This window comes from Mirounga angustirostris, unplaced genomic scaffold (genome assembly GCF_029215605.1).
Source record: "Mirounga angustirostris isolate CCGP_5_RB_7025 unplaced genomic scaffold, mMirAng1.0.hap1 SCAF_3, whole genome shotgun sequence".
Taxonomy (NCBI): Eukaryota; Metazoa; Chordata; class Mammalia; order Carnivora; family Phocidae; genus Mirounga; species Mirounga angustirostris.
In genome coordinates, this window is record NW_026991711.1 from 3,927,107 (window position 1) to 3,954,089 (window position 26,983).

General features: G+C 39.4%; 1 protein-coding gene and 1 long non-coding RNA gene across 2 annotated transcripts in view; one reads left to right on the forward strand and one right to left on the reverse strand.

Moving 5' to 3' along the window:
• Window positions 1-26,983, reverse strand: part of MYO16 (myosin XVI) — a 435,943-nt gene that overhangs the window by 270,581 nt on the left and 138,379 nt on the right. The window contains exons 10-13 of the mRNA XM_064585765.1: window positions 26,538-26,648; window positions 17,582-17,647; window positions 6,765-6,895; window positions 1,211-1,316 (exon numbers count right to left, since the gene is read on the reverse strand). Coding sequence (XP_064441835.1) covers window positions 1,211-1,316; window positions 6,765-6,895; window positions 17,582-17,647; window positions 26,538-26,648 — 414 coding nt within the window. The remainder of the gene's footprint in view (window positions 1-1,210; window positions 1,317-6,764; window positions 6,896-17,581; window positions 17,648-26,537; window positions 26,649-26,983) is intronic.
• On the forward strand, window positions 191-5,836 carry LOC135363734 (uncharacterized). Its single transcript, XR_010409790.1, has 5 exons — window positions 191-318; window positions 1,167-1,389; window positions 1,529-1,713; window positions 1,813-1,939; window positions 3,164-5,836. It is a non-coding gene; the product is annotated as an uncharacterized LOC135363734 (long non-coding RNA).

Genomic DNA, 26,983 nt, shown 5'->3' on the forward strand with positions numbered 1-26,983 from the left:
GTAATGGGGTGCATGTAGGAGAACAATCATCACGTACTTGGATTATTCTAGAGTTATTTCCTATAAAATGATGAAATTGGAGGGTTAGCCCTACAGATGGAGACTCCCAGAGTAGCACACTGCTGAGTTCTGACCATTTTCCTGATTGGTTATTGATCATCTCTCTCTGTCTGTTCCCACCCCCTGGGGGTTCCCAAGCGCTCATTGCAGGATCTTTCTAGCAGTTCCCGAGTCGGTTCCTCCAGTCTACTGTGCCAGGGAAAACCTGCTAACCAAACTTAACAGAACCGTGCAAGAGCAAGAGACAAGCACCTGCAGGTGTGTCCTTGGGTAAAATTTCTGAGTTTTTCTGACCTTTATCTTAGCTGCTCAGAGGCCTTTCTGGTTCCTCCTTGAATCCTGACAATATTTTAGGTGGATGAAGGAACACGATGAGAAGCAAGTGTTACTGAATGTAACTTAAAATCAGTTCTAAACTGGGCAAAGGGAGTCAAAAGGCACAAAGTCCCAGTTATAAGATAAGTAAGTCCTGTAGATCTAATGCACAGCATGGTGACCACGGTGAGCAACACTGCTCTGTGTGTTTGAAAGATGCTAAGCAAGCAAAACTTCAAAGTTCTCAGCACAAGACAAAAAAATTTAACTATGTGTAGTGATGTATGTTAATTAAACTTACTGTGGTGATCATTTTGTAATCCATACACATATCCAATCACTATGTTGCATGCCTAAGACTAACACAATGTTGTATGTCAAAAAAATCAATATTGGGGGTGAAGGTATATTACCTGCCCATCAATGTCATTAACATTTCCTGTTATCAATTCTTTTAAATACATTGAAACTTTATTATCAGCTCTCAGTGATCCCCCAAAAAGAGGTGCTTATCGGGCCAAATCCCTCAAAGGAATCTACACACCAAAGTGGCACTTTTTAGGTGAACAACAACAATCTAAGTATATTATATGTTTTCAATCCAACTGTTCTGAGCAAATATAAAAAGGGTATGTTCAAAGTATTTGAAAATATGTACAAAAAAATAAACCTTCACTTGAGCAGCATTAATTTGCACCAATCTTTTTTTTCCTTTGTTTCTACAAACTTCGACCAATTTATGGTCAAACTATGGTCTTACTATGATATCTCTTTTTATTTGTAAACTACAGGTTTCTTGACTCAACATATTCTCCAACCCAAACAAGAAACTTACATGTTTAAATTTGGAATCAAACATGGGTCTGCTGGAGCGAGACCTGCAGATGAGGTGTCTCATTATTTGTTTGCTGGCTTCAGACTTGCCCGATCCTCTTTCTCCACTAAAAGAAAACAGAGAGAGAAAACCTAAGTTTACTGTTTTGGAGAATGTAGTAAACGATCCAATGAGCAGAGGTAATCCTCAGACACAAAGATGGTGAGGGAATGACAGAACCTTTAATGCATGTATGGTATCATCTCACTCTTCCCTTTGATTGGTTCACCGAAATATTTAGTACATATGTCCTATGTCACATGCCCTATGGTGTTCTAGATGCTGGGAAGACATGTGAATTTAACGCCAACATCTCTAAATGCTGGGACATCATATCAATGGGATGCGAGTCTGCCATCCAATGCCTCACAGGGTAGAACCACACACGTAGGTGAATTACAGTAGAAAGGGGTCAGGCTGAAAAGAAAAACAATGACTACTTGTCCTCAGCTTTGTAAATGAAGGTAAGTGAGGTGGCCCCCAGGGGACAGCCGCTAAGGTGGGGATGCATGTGTCCTAGAGCTACACCACATGACCTTGTTAAATCTTTCTGAGCCTTCCAGGAAAGACATTACATCTTCCTTGGGAGACCCATGAAATCTTTCTAAGCTTCCCTTGTCTTCTCTTCAAAATGAACATAAAGCAAGCAACTCCTGAAACTAAGTGGTTAAGATGGTCAGATGTGACCAGGTGAGTAAGGTGCCTGGCACGCGGTGGACCCTCCAATGGCCAGTTGCCTCTTGAGGCTGTTCTCAGTCTGACGTTCTGTGTGTTCAGGTTTCCTTCAGTCTAGGAACAAACGAACACTCACCAAACTTGTTATTTATAATGACGGTACTTTTGATATTTCTCAGGCATACTTCATAATTCATCTAATTTCTTTTTTTTTTTTTAAAGATTTTATTTATTTATTTGACAGAGAGAGAGATAGTAAGAGCAGGAACACAAGCAGGGGGAGCGGGAGAGGGAGAAGCAGGCTTCCCGCTGAGCAGGGAGCCCGATGCGGGGCTCGATCCCAGGACCCTGGGATCATGACCTGAGCCGAAGGCAGATGCTTAACCATCTGAGCCACCCAGGCACCCCTCTAATTTCTTTTTTTAAAAAGATTTTTATTTATTTATTTTAGAGAGAGAAAGAATGTGCGTGCATGCACACCTGTGCAAGCAGGGGGAAGGGCAGAGGGAGAGAGACAGTCTCAAGGAGACTCCCTGCTGAGCGTGGAGCCTGACTTGGGGATGGACCTCAGGACCCTGAGATCATGACCTGAGCCAAAACCAAGAGTCAGACGCTTAACCAACTGAGCCACCCAGGCACCCCATAACTCATCTAATTTCTGTAAATAATAACTATATTACATTTCTGACATGAGATGAGAAGATTAACATAGAAATCCAATACAGTAATTACTGATACAAAATAATGTTTTTACTGCTTCCAGTAAGTAAATGAAATGAAAAAGTCTTTATTCATCTGATAGCTTAAAAATTAAAAATATATATAAATCTCTTTACTAGTGCTGATTTCTCAGGCTTCTCCCTTGATATTTGTACTAATGAATTTGATTAAAGGATGTTTGCCAGGAAAGAAGAAGCCGAAATTTGCTTCTTTTATTCAGGTCTCAAGTTGTTAAGAAATGCTTTTCTACTCCCCTCATCTACACTCCCCATAAATATTTTAACAACGTTTGGAACAACTACCCTAGCAGCCTCAGGGAAGCAGGTGACAGAGACCTGCACAGGATAAGGAGTTCCTTTTCTGGGTTCAAAGGCATTTGCTTTTAACCTTCTCATTTCAGGGAAGAAACAATTTAGCTCTTTCATGGTGGAAATTTAACTTCTACACTTGTATTCGCTGTTATAAATATTCTCTTACTTAACAAAATAACTGGATGTTTCTTAAATCTTGTTTTTGGAGAGATTCTGTTCACAGCTAACAAGGTGCCCAGAGGTGGAAGAAACCAGGGAAGACTTCCCCATGAGGTGGGGGTTGAGCTGATTCTTGGAGAAGGGGTAGCGTGGAAGGCAGTGATTATTCAACAAGAAATTCTCAACCAGGACTTCCCGAGCACATACTATGCAACCTGAAACAGGGGGTGAGTCTACAAGGTGGATGAGGCCAGCAGTCTGCGGACACGAAGACCCCAGAGACCTGTGAGGATGTGCGGCTGAGCTGCCCCCCTCCTCCCACCACAGCGCTCACTCTATCAGGACAGGTAGGAATAGAGAAAATGGCCGTCAGTTCTCTTAGCTGGCTAAAATCCCATGCATTTTAGCCATATCATAAAATCTCAAAATGGCCATATTCCATTTAAACTCTGAGTAACATACAAGGAAATAAAATAAAAAAAAAAAAGACATGCGATATGTTAGGATAGGGTTGAGTGTTAGCTCAGTGTGTTCAAGAAACATTCCTTGACCTGCAAATCCAGACTGTGATTCAATTAGAAATTGACCAGAGATTTTGGGTGGTGCCAATCAGGACCCATAAGAATTTTAAAACTCATCTGATCAGTCTTGTCTGCTAAATCTGCACGTGATAAAGGCAGACCCTAGGCTGCGTATTTCCCAAGTTACCTGTATGTTCAGCATGTAACGTTAATTTAGATTTGCTCCACACACTGTTAGGATAATGGATTTTTGTCACATGTGCTCTAACAACTAATTAAAACCATCTATCAGGGCCTCCAGAAAATTAAAGATAAGATAGATGATGGTGAACACCAAACTCTCAGTTATAACCCAGGACCAAGTTCTGAAAATTATTAAAAAATTATTCCTCAAGATGAAGCCTAGTGCGCTAGTAGGGCCTATAATTATCAACAAAGTGAAAAATAAAATTAAAATTTGAAAATAAAATTTAAAAAGTCCCACCCTAGTCCTAAGTTACAGGATGGCTATTCCAGGAATATCTGTGTTTTGAACTCCAAGTCTTAAATTATCCTTTGTAAATGCTGGTTGTAAGATAGAATAGACTCTCTTGGGGCGCCTGGGTGGCTCAGTCAGTTAAGCATCCAATTCTTGGTTTTGGCTCAGGTCCTGATCTCAGGGTCGTGAGATGGAGCCCCACATAGGGCTCTGCGCTCCCCGAGGAGTCTGCTCAAGACTCTCCCTCTCCCTGTGCCCCTCCCTCCCGCTCTCTCTCAAAAATAAATAAATCTTTTAAAGACACAACAGACTCTCAAAAATTATCTTTAAACAATGTATTCAGCTGACTTCTAAATTTACTAATTTTAATGAATTAGTATAATAAATGCAGAAAACCTTTATCTTAGTCAAGACAATCAAGGAGATAGAAAAGCCACATAAAAACATCAATCCTGAAAGAAGAAAGAGAATGACTAAAATAGTAAGTCCTTGTGATCACAGATTTGTTCTTCATTTCTTGAAACCTGAACGAAGAAATATTTTTTTTTTTAAGAAAAACTGGTTGATACATGGCATTATTAGCCTTTAAAAATGCCCCGAAGAAATACTGCTTCTGCAGAATATTAACAAGTCCTACTGGAAAAGCAATTCCATGGGCAAATTCACGTAGAAAGCACTGGGTTACAGATAAACAGGTTTATTTACTGAAAGAACTTGCTGGATACTGTAAAATCTGTAACAGGCAGATTCCCAAAGGATACAATTCATTGGCAACTCAGAACTTTGCTATGGACCAATGTCTTTCAAAAGAATTGAGTGGATTCAATAAGAATTTAGGAAAATCCGTGGATCTGTGGCCATCATTTTAGGGAGGCCCGGGTGAGCCGCTGGAAAGCTCCTTGGGGTAGCCGCAGGGGGCCGGCCATGCACTCGTGGGTAAGCTTCATTCAGGCCCAGAAGCCAGACTATGGGCTCCCATCCCACATATAGCATCCACTGGATCCTACACTAATTAATCACCATTTACTAATTCACATTATGGGGCTCACATCCCAGATTCACTATTCACTAATTGAAGACCCTAGACTAATGAGTTACTCCTCCTAATACACAGTCACCTGACACATAAAATCGTGATGCTAATAATAATACCAATCTTAGAAGATTGCTAAAGCAATGGGTAAGGGAATATGTGGAAAGCACCTAGTGGAGGGTCTGGCACTTACTAAGTTCTCAGTAAACATTAGTTGTTATTACCACACTGGTACAACATGCCCCACAGTCTCATGATTTTTTTAAAAGTGTTCCCCTTTTTGGTCAAAGTTAGACTAGACAATTGGACAGATAAAGCAGATGAAAACACAGTTGCTTGATTCAAGAACGGCTGGGGCCACCCTGCCCCCAGAGCCTCTCCTTCCCTGGGGACTCTTCAGAACAAGGGTGAAAACAACCACTTGCTCACAATTTTGAAAACCAGAACACTGACGTTTGCAAGCCATCTATCTGACCCTCTCTGGAACTTTTTGATCAAATTGATAATGTAAAAGTGTGTAAGTAAGTGCTTAAGTATTTAAATGTCTTTTGGGGGCGCCTGGGTGGCTCAATCGTTAAGCGTCTGCCTTCGGCTCAGGTCATGATCCCAGCGTCCTGGGATGGAGCCCTGCATCGGGCTCCCTGCTCAGCGGGAAGCCTGCTTCTCCCTCCCCCACTCCCCCTGCTTGTGTTCCCTCTCTCGCTTTGTCTTTCTCTGTCGAATAAATAAATAAAATCTTTTAAAACCATAAATAAATGTCTTTTGGGTTCTATCCAGGTGTCCATGTGTCCTATCTTTCATTTCACTTTGATGAGTTGGGCAAAGCTTTATTGACAACATTCAGTTGCAGCCAACATGACTGATTATAACTCGGGCAAAGCCTTGAGGATTTCCAGAAGTCCCCTCTGGTAGAGGTTGCTCCTAATAAGAAACATAATTCCCATTGCAGATCTTATATTAACACTGAAATAATTCTTTAATCCTTTATCAATACATAATCACATTTCACCTCTACGTCTTGCGGTTCGTGTGTGTGTGGGTATGTGTGGGTGTTTGCTCCAATGTGAATCATTGTCCTGAGCTTCTTGCTATTCATGAGCTCACGTTACCATGATATTTCAGTGTAAAATATGTCCGGGTGTATACTTTTGGTAAAATATGAGCAGAGGTAAATAGCTAGAAGCAGGTGAGAAAACCCACAACTGCAGGGTAATAATTTGTATTTTGGACCACACCACACAGTGGGCGTAATAGCAGGTGCCTTTCTTTCCCGGGGATTCCTGAGGTTTGAAAGCAAAAACACTCTGGTCCTAAGTAGTAAATCTTCAAAATGAATTGAGTTTCAGGTTAAGTGTGTTGATATTGATTCCGCCCCACTTGGGGCTATTCCTAAGAACAGAGATGTTTCTCCTTGGTAACGAGTCCAATTACTTATTGCAAAGACACGCTGGACCGCCAGGTGCTGAGGAAGTCAATAAACGTGAACCATAGGCAAGGAGAAGGGTCTCACGCCCAAGCCCCGGGCATTGCCTCAGCGCATCATCAGCGCATCATCAGCGCATCATCAGCGCATCATCAGCGGGTGGGCGAGCGAGGGGCAGGCGAGGGGCGGGCTCACCTGAGAATGAAGCACTGGGGCCGCTGCTCCTGGAAAAGCTGGTGGAAGGCTCTCTCGGCGCAGGAGAAGATGTGAGGCGGCAGGGAGGAGGAGCAGGGCTGCCCCGTGCTGCTGAGGTAGAGCCGAGACACCTGCCAAGCAGTGCGGGAGACAGACAGCGGTGAGAAGGTGCAGGCCCCCGCCTCAGGGCACAGCTGCCTTATTTCCATATCCAAACGCCAGGGAAGCGCCACGTCTGAGACTCATTTGTATCTACAAAACGCCTGGGGAATTACGCCCTTTGCAGCACGTTTTGAGCATTCATAATGATAAAATAGAGGCGGCTGTCTGATCCCTCATTACTCGGTTCACAGGCTTGAAATTATTCTGCTGTCCTTAAGCAGAGCATCCCACACACATCCAGTTTGATAGAAACCCATGAAGTAAGCTGAACCCGTGGGGATTTACATCACACACAACCTCGCTCAGCAACATTTCATTTCAGTACCATAAGACAGAAAGGATTTTTGATCCGAGTAGAAAGCACCTGCAGCTGAAACACAGAAGAACTCACAAACTTCTCAGAAAAACAAAAATGAACTTAATTTCAGTGACACAGTGATTTATGAGCATGGCCATGGTGTCAGTATGTTTAGTCCTTTTGAGTTTCTAGTAAATTCTGTTATATTAGAATAAACACTGAATGATAGGGAGATGTCTGAGTCATGAAGAAATATCAGACCAACTTAATTTTTCTTTCCCAAAGTGACTGGCCTGGAGCTTCAAGGCCGTCAAGGGTGGAAAGCTCATCAGAAGATGGAGGAAAGTGTCCAGACAAGGTGAAAGTGCACCCATCCTGTCATGGCGGCCTGGGTCTTTGGCTCTGTGGGCATCAGTGGGACGATGGGAAAGACCTGAGTGAGGCATCTTGACTGCATGGTCACAGTGCATCAGGAGCAGTTTCCTGATTCCAGGGGTGATATGGAGGTTACACACCGAACGCACAATGCACGTATTCAAGGCTGATGGGACAGCATACCAGCAAGTCATTTGAAAATTGTTGGGGAAAAAGTTGTTTGTGCTATTTATCTGCAAATTTTTCATATGTTTGAAGTCATTTAAAATCATAGGGGAAATAATTTTTTTCATAGAATAAATGACCTACAGCTATAAAAAAATAATCGGATGAATCTCACGAACATAATGTTGAGTGGAATCTGTCAGACACACGAGAGAACATTCAATAAGATAAAGTATAAAACCAGGTAAAACTAAGCCACACCGTAGAAGTCGGGTCGGTGGTGCCTTGGCCAAGGTGCTGGTGATCGCAGAGGGGTGAAAGCAGGGCTTCTGGAGTGCGGTAAATGCTCTGGATCTGAGGGCTCGTGAAAATTTACCCATCTGGACACTTAGAAACCCATGTCCGCTGCATCTCAATAAAAACTCCAGAAAGCCATAATCCTTAAATACTGTGGTCCTGGTGCAGACACCAGAAGAAGAGATCACCTGGACAAACTAGAGAACTCAACCTAAGCCCACACATGGGTGTGGATTTGGGGTATGAAAGGGGGCTGTTTCATGCATTAGTCATAAAGAATGAGCTGATTATTAGTAAAGGAAACGAACGCTGATCTCTATCTCATGCCATGTGTAAAAATGAATTCTAGATGAATTTAAGTCCCAAATATAAATAGCAAAGCATAAAACATTTACACAAGTAAACAGAATAATACTCTCATGATTTTGGAATAAGGAAATAGGGTTCCCAAACACAAATTATAATGGGAAGGATGAATCAATATCAAAATAGTACATTTGACAATTGCTGTTTGACCATAAACATCATACATATAGTAATGTGATAAAAATCAAAGATAGAGAGGAGATTAAGCTGTGTGTACTATCAATACATTAACAGTGTCTTATAAATGACTTCAATAAATAAATAAGACTGGAAATAAAATAGAAAATTGGACAAAGAATACAAACAAAAAAGAATAACCAATAAATATGAGAAAAGAAGCAGAAATTCTCTGGTAAGCAGGAGAATGCCATTTCAAATAGGAAAGTGACAGATATAAAATACTAGTAACTTGGCTCCTGGGTGGCTCAGTTGGTTAAGTGACTGCCTTCAGCTCAGGTCATGATCCTGGAGTCCTGGTATCGAGTCCCGCATCGGGCTCCCTGCTCAGCGGGGAGTCTGCTTCTCCCTCTGACCGTCCCCCATCACATGCTCTCTCTCTCTCTCTCATTCTCTCTCTCAAATAAATAAATAAATAAATAAAATCTTTAAAAAAAATACTAGTAACTTTATCAATGGTTTAATAATAATGGCTTACACTTGTTATGTGCTTGCCACTGTTCTAAGCACTTCATATTCATCCAATTCTCTTAGAAATCTATGACTTGGGTTTTTATGAGTGAGGAAACTGAAGCAATGAAGTTAGTAACCGGTCAAAGGCCACATAGCTAATTAGTGGTAGAGCTTGGTTTCAAAAGGAAGTTTTCTCCAGCACTAGAAAAACACACCTGCACTATGGAGAGTTGTTCTAACTGGAACGGTGATTTGGTAACAACTTCTAAACTTAAGGTGGGCTTGACCAGGACTCTCTCCAAAGAAACTCTCGAACATTAGCAAAAAGCACACATGAAACGGTTCTTAGCCTCTTTGTAAGAGCAGAAAACATGCCAATAATTTAAAAATCAGTATAGGGTTTAATGGATGAATATAAAGGATTGTGTTCTAATATGATAAAATACTATAGGGCACTTAGAATAAATTATCGAGACCTGAAACTATCAACATAAAAAAGTACAATGGCTAATGAAGATTTGTTTTGTAAAAGGATATAGTTAATATATGTGAATATATCAGCAATATATCTGAGTGAATTAAAATGGAAAATAATGGCATTTGAAGTTTTTTTTTCACATGTAATTAGTCCCCCCCCCTTTACCCATGTGGTCTATGTTCCAGGACCCCCAGGGGGTGCCCAAAACCACAGAGAATACCGAATCCTATATACACTATGTGTTTTCTTATATATACTTAACTATGATAAAGTTGAATTTATAAATTAAGCACAGTAAGAGATTACCAAGGATAACTAATAATGAAATAGAACACTTATAACAATATACTGTAATAAAAGTTGTACAAGTGTGGTTTCTCTGTCTCTCTCAAAATACCTTCTCTTCCTGTATACACCCTTCTTCTTGCGACGATGAAAGATGATCAATTGTCTACATGATGAGATGAAGTGCAATGAGTGACACAGGCATGTGATGCAGGCTTCTGATGTGATGCTACATCAGAAGGAAGATCGGTCCCCAACTGACCCTGACCTCGGGTAACTGAGACCATGGAAAGCAAAACCACAAGTAAGTGGGACAACCGTATGTGCCTATGTGTAGTGAACATATGAAAGACTGGATGAGGGGCGCCTGGGTGGCTCAGTCAGTTAAGCGTCTGCCTTTGGCTCAGGTCATGATCTCAGGGGTCCTGGGATTGAGCCCCGCATTGGGCTCCCTGCTCAGCGGGGAGTCTGCTTCTCCCACTCCCTCTGCCCCTCCCCCTGCTTGTGCACATGTGCTCTCTCTCTCTCTCTCTCTAATAAAAAAATAAAATAAAACCTTTAAGAAAAATGACTGGATGAAAGGATAATAGTTTCGGGAGAGCGGTTGTCATTGCTTATGAAAAGGAATTTGCCTGTGTTCATAGGACACTACACCAGCTAATCTAAGACACCATATAATTAAAACAAAGCTTTATTTTCTGTTCTACACAGAAAACAAACGTTACAATTGAAGTAGGGCATGGGGCGCCTGGGTGGCTCAGTTGGTTAAGCGACTGCCCTCGGCTCAGGTCATGATCCTGGAGTCCCAGGATGGAGTCCCAGGATCGAGTCCCGCATCGGGCTCCCTGCTCGGCAGGGAGCCTGCTTCTCCCTCTGACCCTCCCCCCTCCTATGTGCTCTCTGTCTCTCTCATTCTCTCTGTCTCAAATAAATAAATAAAATCTTTAAAAAAAACAAAACAAAAAAAACAATTGAAGTAGGGCATGATGTGTTCTTAGCACATCTTTATAGCTGCATCCCAGTCTCAGGAGTGTATGTGAACAGATAGGACTTCTTTATTTGAAATAGTTTTCAGAGTTTTGTATTTTTAATTATTTCAGAATTTAAAATGGATACCAAAAGAATTAATGATAGCAACGTATACATTATAATTCATAAACCAACCAGGGAGTTCTAGCCCAGCTCTATTTTCTTGCAGGACAAATTTCTGTTCCTTTTGAACCCTTGCACTAACACTATTTCATGTCCCAAGTCCAACACTGACCTAATCAAATTTTAACAGAATGCTTTTAAACTCCGTCTGTAAAATCCTGCTGAGAATTTCATTAGATGTTACAAACAAGGCAAGACAGAAGAGAGCCAGGAGCATATGTGACTCCTACTCTGCTTCTTCAAACCTCCTCAGGGTCACATCTTCTCCTAAGTCCAAGTTTTACTAGACTTTAGATGTGTAAGGGATCTTGGGTGTCTCCGTTTTTTCATGATAATCAAACTAACATTTCTCAGATCGCTTCTCTTAAAAGCCCTCTCCTTTCCATACAGTGTCAGACTTTATGTTGTAGACTATTCAATTGCTATCCCCTGGTAATACTTAGCTCGATGCTGATTCTAGGCTTTGTAAGTAATACAAATACAAAATAATAATGTTAATATAATAGTGCATTTAATAAAGATAATAATCAATTCTACTTAATTATTTCTATTGAAGCTTGAAGATCTTCACTTATGCAGGTCCAGTTTTCTGACAGGCCATGTAACCTTCAGACTGGTTATCATTCATTGCCACTGTCATTTTCATTATTAATATTATTGGATGTTCCCACTGGGTCCAGCAACTACCATCAGCAACAGCCACTCCCTCCCACATGCCTTCTCTCTCCCCTTCACCTTATTCTCTCCCCATGTGCATCATCTGGGAACGAGAGGATTCTGGTCACTGGTAATTTTAAGTGCTCGATTGGAACCCATGGGTGAGATGACATCACATCAACCTCATTCATGGGTACCTCCTTTTGCTGGACTCTGCTTCCAGTGAAGAAGGTCCTCTTTCCAGCCCCACTCGTCCAGAGATAACACTCTCTGCTCAGTCACCCCAGCTACTCGCCAAACTCAAACATGCAGTGGGAATATTAGGACACCAACAACAAGCAGAATCTGAAAATTAAATGAAGCCCTAAGCCTGACATGCTATAGTAGGTGCCATTTTACATAGTGGGAGAGCTTAATCTCACCGCCAATAGAGGACAAAGAGAAAGTGGGTACTGATCATTTCTGTGTCCTTGTGTACTTAAAAATATAACCTTGAGAAATGTTCTCCAGATCTTTCATCTGGAATGGCATCATTATTTTGCACACTGAGGTTTCCAAGTGATATATCTTTGGTTTGTGAAGTCCATAGTAAAGGGAACAGTGAGAAATATCTGAGACAAGTCTGACATGGATGTTTGAGGGGGCCAATGCATATCTACAGCTGAAGTGTCTACTCTCATGACATTCATGTGTTCACTGGTTTCCGCAATGATACAAACACCACGTTGTTTGTCCTTTCTAATTACTACCTCGACAATGCATTAGACCTGGGTTTTTTTAAGGATTTTATTTATTTATTTATTTGAGAGAGAGAGAGAGAGAGTGTGTACGAGCATGGGGAGGGGCAGAGGGAGAGGGAGAAGCAGACTCCCCGCTGAGCAGAGCCAGATGTGGGGCTCGATTCCAGGACCCTGAGATCATGACCTGAGCTGAAGGCAGATGCGTAACACTGAGCCACCCAGGCGCCCCCAGACCTGGTTCTTTAGTGGCTGCCATTTGCCTTGTCATTGTGGTCACCCGATCCCTCTCCCCTTCCCCTCTCCCTCCCCCTTTCCCTATCCTCTTCCTCTACCTCCTCTTCCTGATCCTTCATTGCTTTCTACTATTTTTCTACCTCATTCTTTTTTTTTTTTAAAGATTTTATTTATTTATTTATTTGAGAGAGAGAGAGAGAGAGAAACAGCATGAGAGGGGATAGGGTCAGAGGGAGAAGCAGGCTCCCCGCCGAGCCGGGAGCCCGATGTGGGACTCGATGCCAGGACTCCGGGATCATGACCTGAGCCGAAGGCAGTCGCTTAACCAACTGAGCCACCCAGGCGCCCTTTCTACCTCATTCTTAAACTTGGTATGAATCCTAGAAATCTTACAAAATAAAATATCTATGTGAATTATTCCTAATCTTGCATCCAAGGTAGAACCTCAACATTATTTCATTTTAATCTCCAAAAACTTTGTACATTCACCTGAACCTGGTTTTTCCTCATCAATTTTTCTCTTCTTTCATTTTCTTTTTTTTATAGATTCTCCTAGACCCACAAATTCAAAACCTGTATCTTCAAGGGATGCTCCTCTCTTATTTGTTCCTTAAATGAAATTCTCTTCAGGTTCTTCTTACTGTCTTTTCACAGACCCACTCAACTTCTGCCCATTACCACCAGAGCCCCCACACTAGGCTTGCTCTTGGATTATTTCAGTACCTACTAACTAGTCTTCTTGCCTAAATGTCTCTTTTTCTCAAACTGATGGTGACAGACTTATAAACACTATTTGTATCAGACTTGTTTGTTTCTAGGGGGTCTTTATTTTCTAAAATTAAAACCCAAACTCTCTAACTTAGCTTTATAGTCTAGATCTAAACCAGACTTTCAATTCTTTAACTTTTTGAACTCCTGCTCTTATAGGATTAGTCTATGCCTTCTTCTCAATGATCCTATATTTTTTGTCCCCATAATGTGTCTCTAGACAATTCTCCAAAGTATACTTCCTCTCCCCTTACCAGAATCTTACTCATTCCTTGGAATTTGCACCAATCACATTGCTTTTCCAACTAATGCCTTTCTCAACTTGGTAAGATTTCCTTCCCTCCAACCTCCTGACTTGTCAATTAATAGTGTACATTCTCAATATAGCTATCTTACTGTCCTCAGCTACAAGTGAAGTCTGTGATTATTTTTATCATTACTTATGTATTATCTCTTGAATGTCAATGCAGTTTTTAAGGATGAGAAGACTCTTAGCATCCCCAAATACCTAACATAACATATTGTGTTTAATAGACTCGATAAATGTTTCTTGGTTTGATGAAGCATTCTTGTTCCCAATTATAACACTGCTCCTTTTGCAAAGCCTTTTCAGAAAGATCTGGCTACTTTGCTATTTTTTCCCTCTCCCCTACCTCTTACGTGTTTAAAATGAGTGATGTCACTTGCCTTCAACATAAATGGGCAGCACAATAGTGAGCCCCCCCCTCCGCTGGTTGTACTTCATTTAGAACCGTCTGCCTACTGGCCCGTTAGGTGCCACTCCTCCCCAGTAACTATTCGCATCACCTTAACATTGCTTATGTCCCAAACCAGGGACAGGGCTGCTTGCTGCCATGTGTTTGTATTAGTCTCAAAATGCAGTTCAAAACAGAGGGCTCTACATCCATGAGTAATGGCCTCCTGGAAATAAGAAATGAATGTTATGCAAAGCTTAATATAACACAGTTAATGGTAACAAAATTAGTGAGTTACAGACGATGCATGTGGATTTTTTTTCAACATGAAACACAGAAGTCATTCTCCTGGTCTATATAATCCTTATAGATATAATCATATTCAATGTTTTAGTTTCTTCTTTTATTCAACTAACGAGGGAAGAAACTAAACTATCTGAACAGAATTTAATATAATAAGCATATATATGATTATATAATCAATAAGCACAAAAATAAGTGAAACTTTCCCTTGCATGTCCATAGGACACTGAGGTAACTTGATGTGGTTCAGTACACAAGTAACTGATTTAAAATCGCAAGGTACTAAGATTGCTACAGAGGATAACCACTAATTCGGCCTAAAAATTAAACCTTATAGCTACCTAATATCTATAATTATATTATGAGGTATTACTTGTAGCGCAGGAAAGTACAAAGTATTTAATTCTACATAATGGAAGTGAATTCCAAAAGCACCAAACACAGTAAAATCTCATTATGTCCTATAAAAAGTGGGCAGTTTTATTGTAAGCTTCTTATCAGTGCATATTTTACCTAAATATATTTATTTTCCTCTTACATTCTATGTCAGAGTCCACTGGAATTGATGGATATAAAGGATGATACATATAAGTTATATGTTGCATTCACCATTTTAAGTTTTAATGAAGTGTTCATGCAAAAATCTCAGTGCATTGTGTTTTATTTCTACATTAATAAAGAAGTATGTCTGTTAATGTCTCTCCTTTTCTCTATTATATGTATTTCTGAAAGACCTGCAAATACAACACATTACTTGAAGACATAAAACTGCCAAACTATTAACACCCTAAAAACGAAGAAACCACAAAATCACAGGTCTGTTCCATTTGAGATACAATATAACATGACAAGCAATGCCACACTAAAACAATTTATTATGGTACATTTTCCCTAATCCTTAGAATTTGACCTCTAGATCTACATAAGCATTTTTACAATAGCTATATATGTATATATTTTATGTAATTATTTATTTTTAATTTAATTTAATTTAATTTTATTATGTTATGTTAGTCACCATACAATACATCATTAGTTTTTGATGTAGTGATCCATAATTCATTGTTTTTGTATAACACCCAGTGCTCCATGCAGTACGTGTCTTCCCTAATATGTAATTATTTAAAGCTGGCTTTTGTCTCACCATAAGATTCTTATTGACTCTATGATCCAATATAATACCATAAATATAAGCCAGAAACAACACATTAATAGTCAGCTCTAAATAGCAGGAGTTCTCTCTCTCTCTCTCTCTCTCTTAAATTGAAGAATAATGAACTTGGAAAGCATCAAAGATGCAGAAAACTCAGGCACCTTGGTGGCTCAGGCACCCCGTTAAGCATCTGCCTTCGGCTCAAGTCATGATCCCTGGTCCTGGGATCGAACCCCACATTGGGCTCCCTGCTCAGCAAGGAACCTGCTTCTCCCTCTCCCTCTGCCTCTCCTGTCTGCCCATGCTCTCTCTTGCTCTCTCTCTCTCTCTCAAATAAATAAAATCTTAAAAAAAGATGCAGAAAACTATGTTTAAAGCAAAATTAAAAGCCCCCAATACTTATTTATATAAGGCAGAAAACTGACAATATAACTATATAACTTAAATAACTATCAAATTAAACTCCAAGAACTTAGGAAGAAGGAGACGATAAAAAGAAAAAGCAGAAATCAATCGTATAGAGAATAAATTTACAGCAGAAAAAAAATTAAGTCAGGAAATGTTTTTCTTGGAAAAGATTAATACAATCATGAAATTCCTAGCAAATTGATTTTAAAAAGTCAGAGAAGGCACACATGATCAACATTGGGAACGAAAAGAAATCACTCAAAACTCTACAAACATTAAAATAATAAATAGGACTCATGAATAATTATATGCCCCAGACTTTGGAAGATTAAATATAATGAACAGAATCCTTGTAAAACAGAATTATTAAGAACTGACATAAAAGAAATAAAAATCGAACAGTGCGGGCGCCTGGGTGGCTCAGTTGGTTAAGCGACTGCCTTCAGCTCAGGTCATGATCCTGGAGTCCTGGGATCGAGTCCCACATCGGGCTCCCTGCTCGGCAGGGAGTCTGCTTCTCCCTCTGACCCTCCCCACTCTCATGCTCTCTCTATCTCATTCTCTCTCTCAAATAAATAAATAAAATCTTCAAAAAAAAAAAAAATCGAACAGTGCATATGTCTATTTGATCATCACAGGTCAGGTTAAACAACTCTGATAAAACTCCTGAGATGACTTCAGGTGACTGCTCTTGCCCTGGCCCATCACGTGACCACACATTCAGGTTGCCCAAGGCTAAGGCTGGGATTGGCCTGAGTGGAGTGAGGACAGTGGGCAAGGTGCAGCAGTTTTAAAGCAACAGTGCAAGTCAGTTTGGTAAGAAGGGCAGAGGCTGGGGTAGTGAGTGGCACTCTATTTTGCAGGTGGGGTTTCTATAAGAATTCTTCATTGATTCCTTGGGAGCTTAAAGAAGGTGTTCTCTCTCCCTTCCCCTCCTTCTCTCCTTCTCCCTCTTCTCCAACCTCTTGCCTACCACCTCCCCCTCCAACATCTAGGAGCATGTCCCTGCTTCAGAAACACGTGTCCGCTCCCCTTGCCTCTGTCATGCTCCTGCTCCGGATATGGGATTCTGCTTTCACTGGAACCAGCCTTGTGCTTACAAAAAAATAGAGAGCTTCCACGATGATATTCTTGATCTATTACTACTCGAAAATCATGCTGTGTTTTCAGTCACCTGGAATAATTTTCCAAAAGCAATTTCTCTTTTAATTTTGAGAGTCTCATAATTAAACGTGGAAGGTCATTTGGAAAAATGTACAAAATTCAACATTATCCTTTCTTATTCTCATTGTTTTAACATCATAGAATTTTTTTGAAAGAGGTCATGATGTTGAAATAAGGACTGTAAACCAACTGATCTTGGATTAGTTAAGAAGGTATGGAAAGTAGAGTAATATATTATTTAATTTTAGAAGTCGGTCTAGTAACTACAATTGTAGGAAAATGACACATTCTAAGTGCAAAGGAATCTTTTGAGAAGATAACGTTCTTTTCCATTTTTGTCTCAGAACAAATGAAAGTCATTATTATGCAAATTTCAGTTTAGACTTCTCTGAGACGTTTGACTTTACTTATTGTTTTGGGGTTTCTTCTTAATCAATCATTTGATGCAAATAGGTATTTTAAATGATATTTTAAATTTTATACTCACCATGGTGGAATAAATTGGAAGCTCCTTGAATGGGTTAACAAGCAAGAGGATGTCTCCAATAAAAGTCTGTTAAAAGAAAAGGATATAAATAGTTGGTGGACTATATAAATAGAACACTTAAAATTAAAAATGATATAACTTTAACATCATTGTATAAAATATAGAAAATAAATAAAAGCCATACATTAACATTTTGTGAACTGTTTTGAAAGTTTGTATATAAAGAAATAGGAAAGTCAAACTCAAATAAAATAAAACCAATAGGCTTGTTCCATTAAACACATAACAAATGAAATGACTGCATTCTAAGAATTGCTTTTCTTAAAGGGTTTTTTTGAGAATTGGACTGAATTAAAAAAATATAAATTAATTTGTGGTAAATGTAGTAATGAGTTCTATGCTGCTACAGAATAAGGATAAAACGCACAACTGAAAAATGAATAAAGCACAGAAAGCAAATAAAAATACTTTTGTAATAAAAAAGGACAAGTTATGAGATATAAAGGCACAAAAACAGATAGAATAAATACAAGTCAAATAATAAATTCATAGATTTAACCCCCCCAAAATCAGTAATTACATCAAATGCAAAGCTACTAAATACTAACTAAAGGATGAAGATTATGAACTAAAGTACTCTGTATAGATTAAGAAAATTTAGAAATAAAAAGATAAAACAAGATATACCTGAAAACAATGATAACAGGAAAATGTGGTTTAGCAACACTCAATTAACACATACAAAAAAAATAAATAAATAAAACTGATGAAAAGGAACATTTCACAGTGATAAAATGTTAAATCAGGAAGATACAGCATTTAAAATTTCAGTGAGACTAAAATCTAGCACAAAATATAAGAAGAAAAACAGCTGTAAGGAGAAAAATTAATTCACAATGACAGTGGGGACTTTATATAATTTTTTTCTTAGTAACTCATGAAATAAGCAGATAAAATTTTGAAATAAATAATTACCAAGTGATTAATTGACTTATATACAACACTGTTACCAAACAATTGCAGAATATACATTCTTTAAAATTGAACACAGGTCAGTTTCATCACATTTAAAGGACTTGAATCACATAGCGTATGCACTCTGATCATGGTAGAATTAAGACAGAAATTAATAATGGATATCTAGAAAATCACCAAATGTTTGGGAATTAAACAATGCATCTGCAAATAACCGATGAACCAAAAAAGGAGCCACAATGCAAATCAGAAAATATTTTGATTATAATATATCATAATTTGTGAGATGCAACCAAAGGTATACTTATTATGGAAATTATTGCCTGATATGCTATTTATAAAAAAGAAGAAAGGCTGGTAATTATGATCTAAGTATACTTTTCAAGGAGCTCATCAAATTACATAAAGATAAAATGAAATATAATCATTATTACAGCAGAAATTAATGGAATAGAAAACAAAAGCAAAAGGTGGTCTTTTGAACAGTGTAATAAAATGGTGAGTGCCCTAACAAGATTGAGAAAACAAGAGAAAATACATAAACTATTGGTATCCTAAATATGACATTACTACAGACAATATAGACATGAAAACAGATAAAGAGATATTCGGAATCACATTTTAGCCACCATGGGTATTTAGAAAATGTGGACAACAACCATCATCTTCCCAAAACTAACACAGTAAGATACAGAACATCTAATTTTTTTCTGTGAAAGAAATTTGAATCTATGTCTAAAAACCTTTCCACAAAGAAAATTTAAACTTCACTGGTGAATTCTTCCCAATATTGATGAACAAAATAAGCAAAATAAGCAAATTCCTATTGTTCCAGAAAATAACAGAAGAGGAACACCGTTTCATTTTAAGAGGCCTGCATAAACTTGGTATTACAAACCTAAGTAGTATATTGAAAGAAAGGAAGATTACAGGCTGTTCTCTTTCATAGTGTACATGCAAAAATCCTGAGCAAAATACTGACTAATTAAATCCAGTAATATACTCAACAGATAATCTGTTTCAACCAAATAGGATTTGTTCTAGTAACATAAGGTTGGCTTCATATTAGGAAATCCACTCTTGTAATTTATAATACTAAAAAGTAAAGAACAAAAACATATGACATATGATCATCTCAATAAATGTCAAAAAACATTTCATAGCATTCAATGCCTACTCTTGATTAAAAATAAGAACTTTGAAAGCTATTAATAGAAGGAACTCCATTAATCTAATAAAATTTAACCATACCAATGGCAAAGCTACTGAAAACAACTTGCTTAATGATAAAACATCGAAAGCTTTTCCCTGAGATTGAAAATGAGACAGGGATGCCTATCTTAGGTCATTGTCACCTCCCATTATCTTTTTATTAAGAGTGCCATCCCGTGAAATAAAACAAGAAAAAAAAAAAGTAAGGAAGCTATCAAGATTTAAGAGAAAAATAAAAGTCATTATCTACATACTATATGGCAGTATATGCAGAAAATCCAAAAAAATCTCCATATAAATCAATATTTACATATGAACTTAGCAAGTTTGGCAGATAAAACATGAATTTCACAGTGAAATTGTATCTCTATATTTATAATACACAAAAAGGAAATGAAATTTGCTTGTTATTTTCAGTCAGAAAATATTTATTATAGCATCGCAGTTTGAAAAAGGCCTAGAAACAGATCTAATACAAATGGTCAAGACTTCTGCATCAAAAATTTTACAATGTTCCAGAGAAAGTAAACATGGTCAAAGGAGGGATATTAAATTTCCATGATATATAGAAGACTTCTATATATCAAGATTTATTATACTGCTCTAGTGATTAAGATATCTCAGTACTGGCTTAGGCACAACGGATCCATACAACAAAAGGTGGATTCTAGAGACAGACCCACTCCCCAGGGTCATCTGGTCACCACAAAGGCACCATCGCAATGCAGCAGGGGAATCCACATGGAGAAACATTAGTCTGGACTCTCCTCTTGTACCACTGTGAAATCACTTCCACACTGGTAATACACCTTAAATATTCAAGTTAAAACAACCAAACTGAAATAAGAAAATATAAGAAAATGGCCCAAGCCAAGTTTTCTTAAGTGGGACACAAAAAACACTAAATGTAAAGAACTTTGTAAAAACTGCAAGCTTCTACTCATCTACAGACCTACTATAAGGCGAAAATGCAAGCCACAAACTGGGAGAAAATGCTTACATATATGTAGATCTAAGAAAGAAAGAATATCCTGAATATATAAAAATCCCTACGTATCAAGAAGAAAAATAAAACAACCCATTTATTTTTAAATGTCAGTATTACTGAAAGGGTGCCTCATGAGATGCGATGGCCAAGTGAGCCACACACACATACTGGTCACCATCATCAGTCAGCAGGAAGACGTGTGCTAAAACCACAGTGGGATACCACAACCACCGGAATGGCTAGCATCTGTGAAAACTACTAACACAACAGCCAACACTGATTATGCTGGGTGTTGGTGAGGGTGCAGAAACCAAAGTCTGTGGCGGGAGTGTAACCACTCTGAGAAAGTGTTTAGCTATATCTACTCAGGCTGAAGGTACCTGTGATGCCGGCATTTCAGGGCTCAGTTCACACCCCATGAAAATAGCCCCATGGAAATACTTGCATACACGTCGCCAAAAAAGGCCCAAGATGGTTTATAACAGTATCACCGAAATAATTCACATAATTGTAACAGCGTAATTCAATAACCAAAGAGTGGAGACAACTCAAGTGTTCCTCCATTGTAGAGTAAATAAATAAATGAGGATATATTCAAACAGCAGATGATTTTAGAGGAGTAGAAGTGGGTAGCTGTTGTTGAAAGCAGCAGGATAGATGGTTATCAGAAATACAACAACGAATGAAAGTGGGCAGATGCAGAAGAGAACACACTGGGTGAGTCCTTTTATATAAAGTACAGAAAAAAATACCAAAAGAATCTGTAGCTATATATGCCAAAATCTTTTGTGATGATTAGGGTAAACTGAGGAAGGGGCTTCTTAATATTTCATTTCTTTACGAAGCTGCTGGTTACCTGGGCATGTTCACCAAATGAAAATTCATGAAGCCCTACACCCATGAGTGATGCATGACTCTCTTTATATATTGTGATTCAAGATAACATTGACTTCAAAGAAGGACTGGCCAGGATTCTACAGCCAAGTAAAGGAGAAAAGAAAAGTAAAATGATAAAGGAAGAAAGGAAGAAAGGAAGGAAGGAAGGAAGGAAGGAAGGAAGGAAGGAAGGAAGGAAGGAAGGAAGGAAGAAAGAAAGAAAGAAAGAAAGAAAGAAAGAAAGAAAGAAAGAAAGAAAGAAAGAAAGAAAGAAAGAAAGAAAGGAAGAAAGAAAGAAAGGAAGGAAGAAAGGAAGGAAGAAAGGAAGAAAGGAAGAAAGAAAGGAAGAAAGAAAGAAAGAAAGAAAGAAAGAAAGAAAGAAAGAAAGAAAGAAAGAAAGAAAGAAAGAAAGAAAGAAAAGTAAAATGACTGAACCAAACAGGGATCTTTGTAGTGAAGTATCTGAAAATTACTCAGAAAAATGAAGAAAAAAAGTAGACTGAGGGAGAAGGGAGAAATCTGCTAAGGAAGGAAAAATGAGGAGCTTTAAAATAAAATCAAAATACTTCTAAATTGCACTTTTCTATTGCAATATAATTTCTATTTTGATCTAATTATTGAAGGAATTTGAGACTGTCTTTGCAAATGTGTTTTGTGATAAACAAAAAAAATAGTCTAGAAAAATGTGATCTGAGTGTTAACGATACTCCTAATGTATGAGTTTATATAGGTTTATTCCATATTCTCAAGAGGCTGCTTTGATGAAAAGTAACACTGTAAATGTTTTGCAGAGAAAGAATTTTTTTAAAATTTAGAAACCTACACATTTCCTTTACTCATCTTTCTAAAATATCACTGTTTTATTTTTTAATAGCTCACACATGTTAAGTGCTCACAAGGGTCTATGAGGTTCAGTGGAATGACAGGGAATGACATGGCAGGTATTGCATATGGTGGGTGCAGCTTCAGATTCCAGGCTAGGGGGCAGTGTCAGCTGGGGGAAAATGCATCTGTCCTCATAATTTCAAATATCCTCCAAGTGAGAGAGACTTCGACTTCTGACACAAGCTTGTCAACTTTAGCCGCTTGAGCTGCTCTTACAAAGAAGACCCACTACATCCCACTAGGTCACCTGGAGGGGAATGTTCAGTTAATAAGTGGCTCAGGTGAGCCAGGCTGCTTACCTGGCTAACTAGATGTAACAGGCGCCTGTGTTTATTTGGGGGGTTTCTTTCTTTACCAGTCTCGAGTCCTACCAGTTGTGTTTGTAAAGAGAATATTACCTCCATGTTTATCTGCCATCCATAAAGAAATTTGATTGCATATTCTATTTCCACTGTCCCGGTTGACAGTAATTATTCAGAGAAAGAAATGCCTTTATTCTCTGCATTATTTAGCAAGCAAACATCTCATCTCTTACAATTCATTCTGTTTGACAGTTTGGGCACATCCTACTGCTATATGGAACTGTATGAGCTGTACAGAACATTCACAATCTGATATCCAAATGAAATGCTATATATACTTAGTTAAAAGGGCAAGTTATGTTTGCTCCTGGGTTTTGGCACCAAAAGGAAAAAGAAAGAAAAGAAAAGAAAAGAGAAGAGAAGAGAAGAGAAGAGAAAAGAAAAGAAAAGAAAAGGGAAGGGGGGAGGGGAGGGAAGAGAAGGGGAAGGAAGGGAAGGAGGGGAGGGAAGGGAAGGGAAGGGAAGGTAGGGGAGGGAAGGGAAGATAGGGGAGGGAAGGGAAGGGGAGGGAAGGGAAGGTAGGGGAGGGAAGGGAAGGGAAGGGGAAGGGAAGGGAAGGGGAGGGGAGGGAAGGGAAGGGAAGATAGGGGAGGGGAGGGGAGGGAAGGGAAGGGGAAGGGAAAATATCTAAAGATGGCCAGTAAAGGGAGGGAAGATAGGGGAGGGGAGGGGAAGGGAGGGAAGGGAAGGGAAGGGAAGGGAAGATAGAGGAGGGGAGGGGAAGGGAGGGAAGGGAAGGGAAGGTAGGGGAGGGGAGGGGAAGGGAGGGAAGGGAAGGGGAGGGAAGGGAAGGGAAGGGAAGGGGAAGGAAGGGAAGGGAAGGGGAGGGAAGGGAAGGGAAGGGAAGGGGAAGGAAGGGAAGGGAAGGGGAGGGAAGGGAAGGGAAGGGAAGGGGAGGGGAGGGGAGGGGAGGGGAGGAGAGGAGAGGAGAGGAGAGGAGAGAAGAGAAGAGAAGAGAAGAGAAGAGAAGAGAAGAGAAGAGAAGAGAAGAAAAAGAAAAGAGGCAACTTATAGACTGTTTTGAAAGATCATCTTATATAACCAGTCAGATTACAGCAAAAAGAGATGAAAATCCCGGTTAGACAATTAATTCAGCAGACATGCGTTATGTTGGCCCTGATGGACTGGTGACAGTAGTGGAGATCCATTCCGTGTATTTTGGAAGGAGGGCTGCCGAGATTTGCAGTAAAACCAAATGCGGGACACTGAAGAAAGACCAGTCTCAACACTCTAACCAGGTACTTCAGCCTGAAACTGAGAGAAGAGTAAGAGGGGAAGGGAGGGGCCTGTAGGGAGAGTGGGTATGGAGGTGAGCTGACCAACTCTGAACACAACATCCACTGAAACCAGTGTTTTTTTATTTGTGAGAAGGAATACTTCTATTTCCAATTCATCGTGGACTGACACTTTTGTAAAATGTAATAAAAGTGAATTCCTGTAAACATGGCATTGAAAAAGACAAAGGCATACAAAATGCAAGCCTGGATTCCTATTAGATTCAACAGAAGGAAATGAAACCATCAACTTGTCATAAGAGGTTCCAAATGCTTACTCTCAGGGCAGAACAGTAATAAAAAGTTCATACTTCCAATGGTCCACAGGATACACTTTAAGAATCACTTGTTATTATTTAATCAATAATGTTTAAATGGCTTGTCTATCCATTAAAGGCGAGTTCAAATAACATAACTTAGCACACTCATCACAAAATTCATCCCAGACAATTTAGCTCTTCAATATTTCAGGTATGGAGAAGAGGAAGATCATGTCTCACACAGTGGCAAATTTATATTTGACGTGAACTTTAGCAAAGCATGATCCAGAAAGAAAAGGGAAACCCAGTGGGCAGAAAATATCTAAGAAGATGGCCTAGCGTGCGGAGGAGTTGGAGCCATGACTCTGATAAACAGATAGGAAGTACTTGTCACTTGAGATTGGAAAGTGCTTGACCAGGCCTCACAGTGAGCAAACCCAGCATGGATCCCTTTGTCACTGAGCCAGAGTCCACCACAGCAACTGTACACTCATCAAATCACCAGTGAAACAGATCATCACAAGCTGTGAGAAGAAAGATCCATCATGACTTCAATCAGAAAATCTGAAGAACTTCCGAATGGGAGTTTATAAAGCTAAGTGTTTACTCCATGGGGTAGAAAGAGAAGCTTAGGGGGAAGAAAAACAGCCCAAGGAAAATCCTGACACAGACAGGAGGGCAACTGCCCGGTGGCTGAGAGCACCAACTAGTATCTAGGGCCCGGATCGTGAGTGAAGATTGTGGTCATCCTCCCATGAGAAGGGACAAGCCACAGAGACGTCTTAAGACTGGGAGTGTCAAGATTACATTTGTTCATGATAAGAATGACTCTAGCTCCCGGTGAGATCAGACTGAAAGGGAACAAGGTTTCCTCTGCATGGTTAGGAGGCTGTTGAGACGAGATGGCAGTAGCCTTGATGAGGATGGTGACCCCCAAGGTGGAGGATAGATTAAGTGGATGTTTGGGAGACAGAGGCATTCGAGAAGCATGAAGGAAAAAAGAAATGCAACACAATTCAAGGAATGGGCTTCTGGTAATGTAACTAAGAAGGTAGGAAGGAGGAGGAGGAGGTAGAGGAGAAGAAGGATCAGCACCATGTTGGAAAGGTGGGAAAATGAATAAAACTAATACACAAATAACAGGGCTGTCCCAGGGAGCAAAGTTAATCAGCTTTCACCACTTTATGCCAATGACTCAATCCCATTCATTTCGATAGAAACATTTAATTTTAAGTGTATTTCCAGTGGCAGGCAATTTATCCAAGCATTAAGATGCTGCACTGAATTTTCATAGGCTAATCAGCACCTGACGATTTATTACTCAGAAGAAACTCTTAGACTTTGCATTTACATGAAAATTACTTAATCAATTTCTCAGTAGACTAGGGAAAAAAGAGTGTTATCAAAAAGGGATAGCACATATGGGCATAATCAGATCTCTCTATAGACATTCTGATTGAATTGCTTTGAGTTGAATATCACAAAATCAAGGAGAAGGAGACAGACAGACAGAGACAGGGACTGAGATGACATGGTGTCTAAATTGTTCTGCATACTGGGTGAAATAACACATATAAACCGGGGCAGAACCACAGCAAATTAATTCTCTGTGCTGTTTGTCATCTGAGTCATATATTCCTACCCTGTTATCAGAGATTGGTGTATAAATTATTTACTTTACAAAGCATTTCCTGATAACTTAAAGGGACAGCAGTTTCTCTTCTCATGCAGATAGAGAGGACATCCTCCAAGAGGAGTGAACTTTCCCTCTTTAGCTTCCTTTTCCAGATCTAGCAGGCTAAGTACAGGAAACAAACAGCATTTTTAGAAGTGACTTGCAGATCCTGCTGTTTCTAGCAAGATCTTCTTCCACAACACACTCGACATCAGGATAGTTGTCAACCCGTAGGGTATTAACCTTCACTTAACAACTCTGAAATTTGGATCTTTGCTGACCTTGCCTTAGAACTGAATCAGAATGAACCTGAACTCCAAGAAATCAACCTTAAGCTATCTGCAAGACCAGAAACAACAACAAGCCCCCTCCTTGTAATATCTGCAGCCTGGAGGGGAAAATCGGCAGCAAGACAAAGCAGCCCACAAGGCAGGTTCAAGGGCACTTACATATATCTGATTGTTCCCAAAGCGCTTCTGAATTTCATAAAGCAGGCTGCCATCGTTCAGCTCGCTCAGCGTCGCCAGGTCATCACTGGGAGCGGGAGGCATCAGCTTGACCTGGGGAAAAAATGAAGTAAGAGCAATTCTAATTGCTTTCCAATTTCTTCACGGTCGGATGTTCCATTTCCAATTACATGTCAAAAGTTTAAAGACCACGTGAGTTTGAAATCATTATTAAAAGATGAAATGGTTCACTTAGAAGGAACAACAGCCACAGAGAAATGTATTCAGATGAGAATTTCTGTCCTATGTCTGTGGGTGCGCTCACACACACTAACACAAGAACCCCCCCAGTGCTCCCTTCCGTCCTGCAAAGGCATCAGTCTGCCAAAATCATTTCAGCACGTCGACTTTCCTAGACCCCACTTAAAATGTAGACAGCTCTGAGCTGT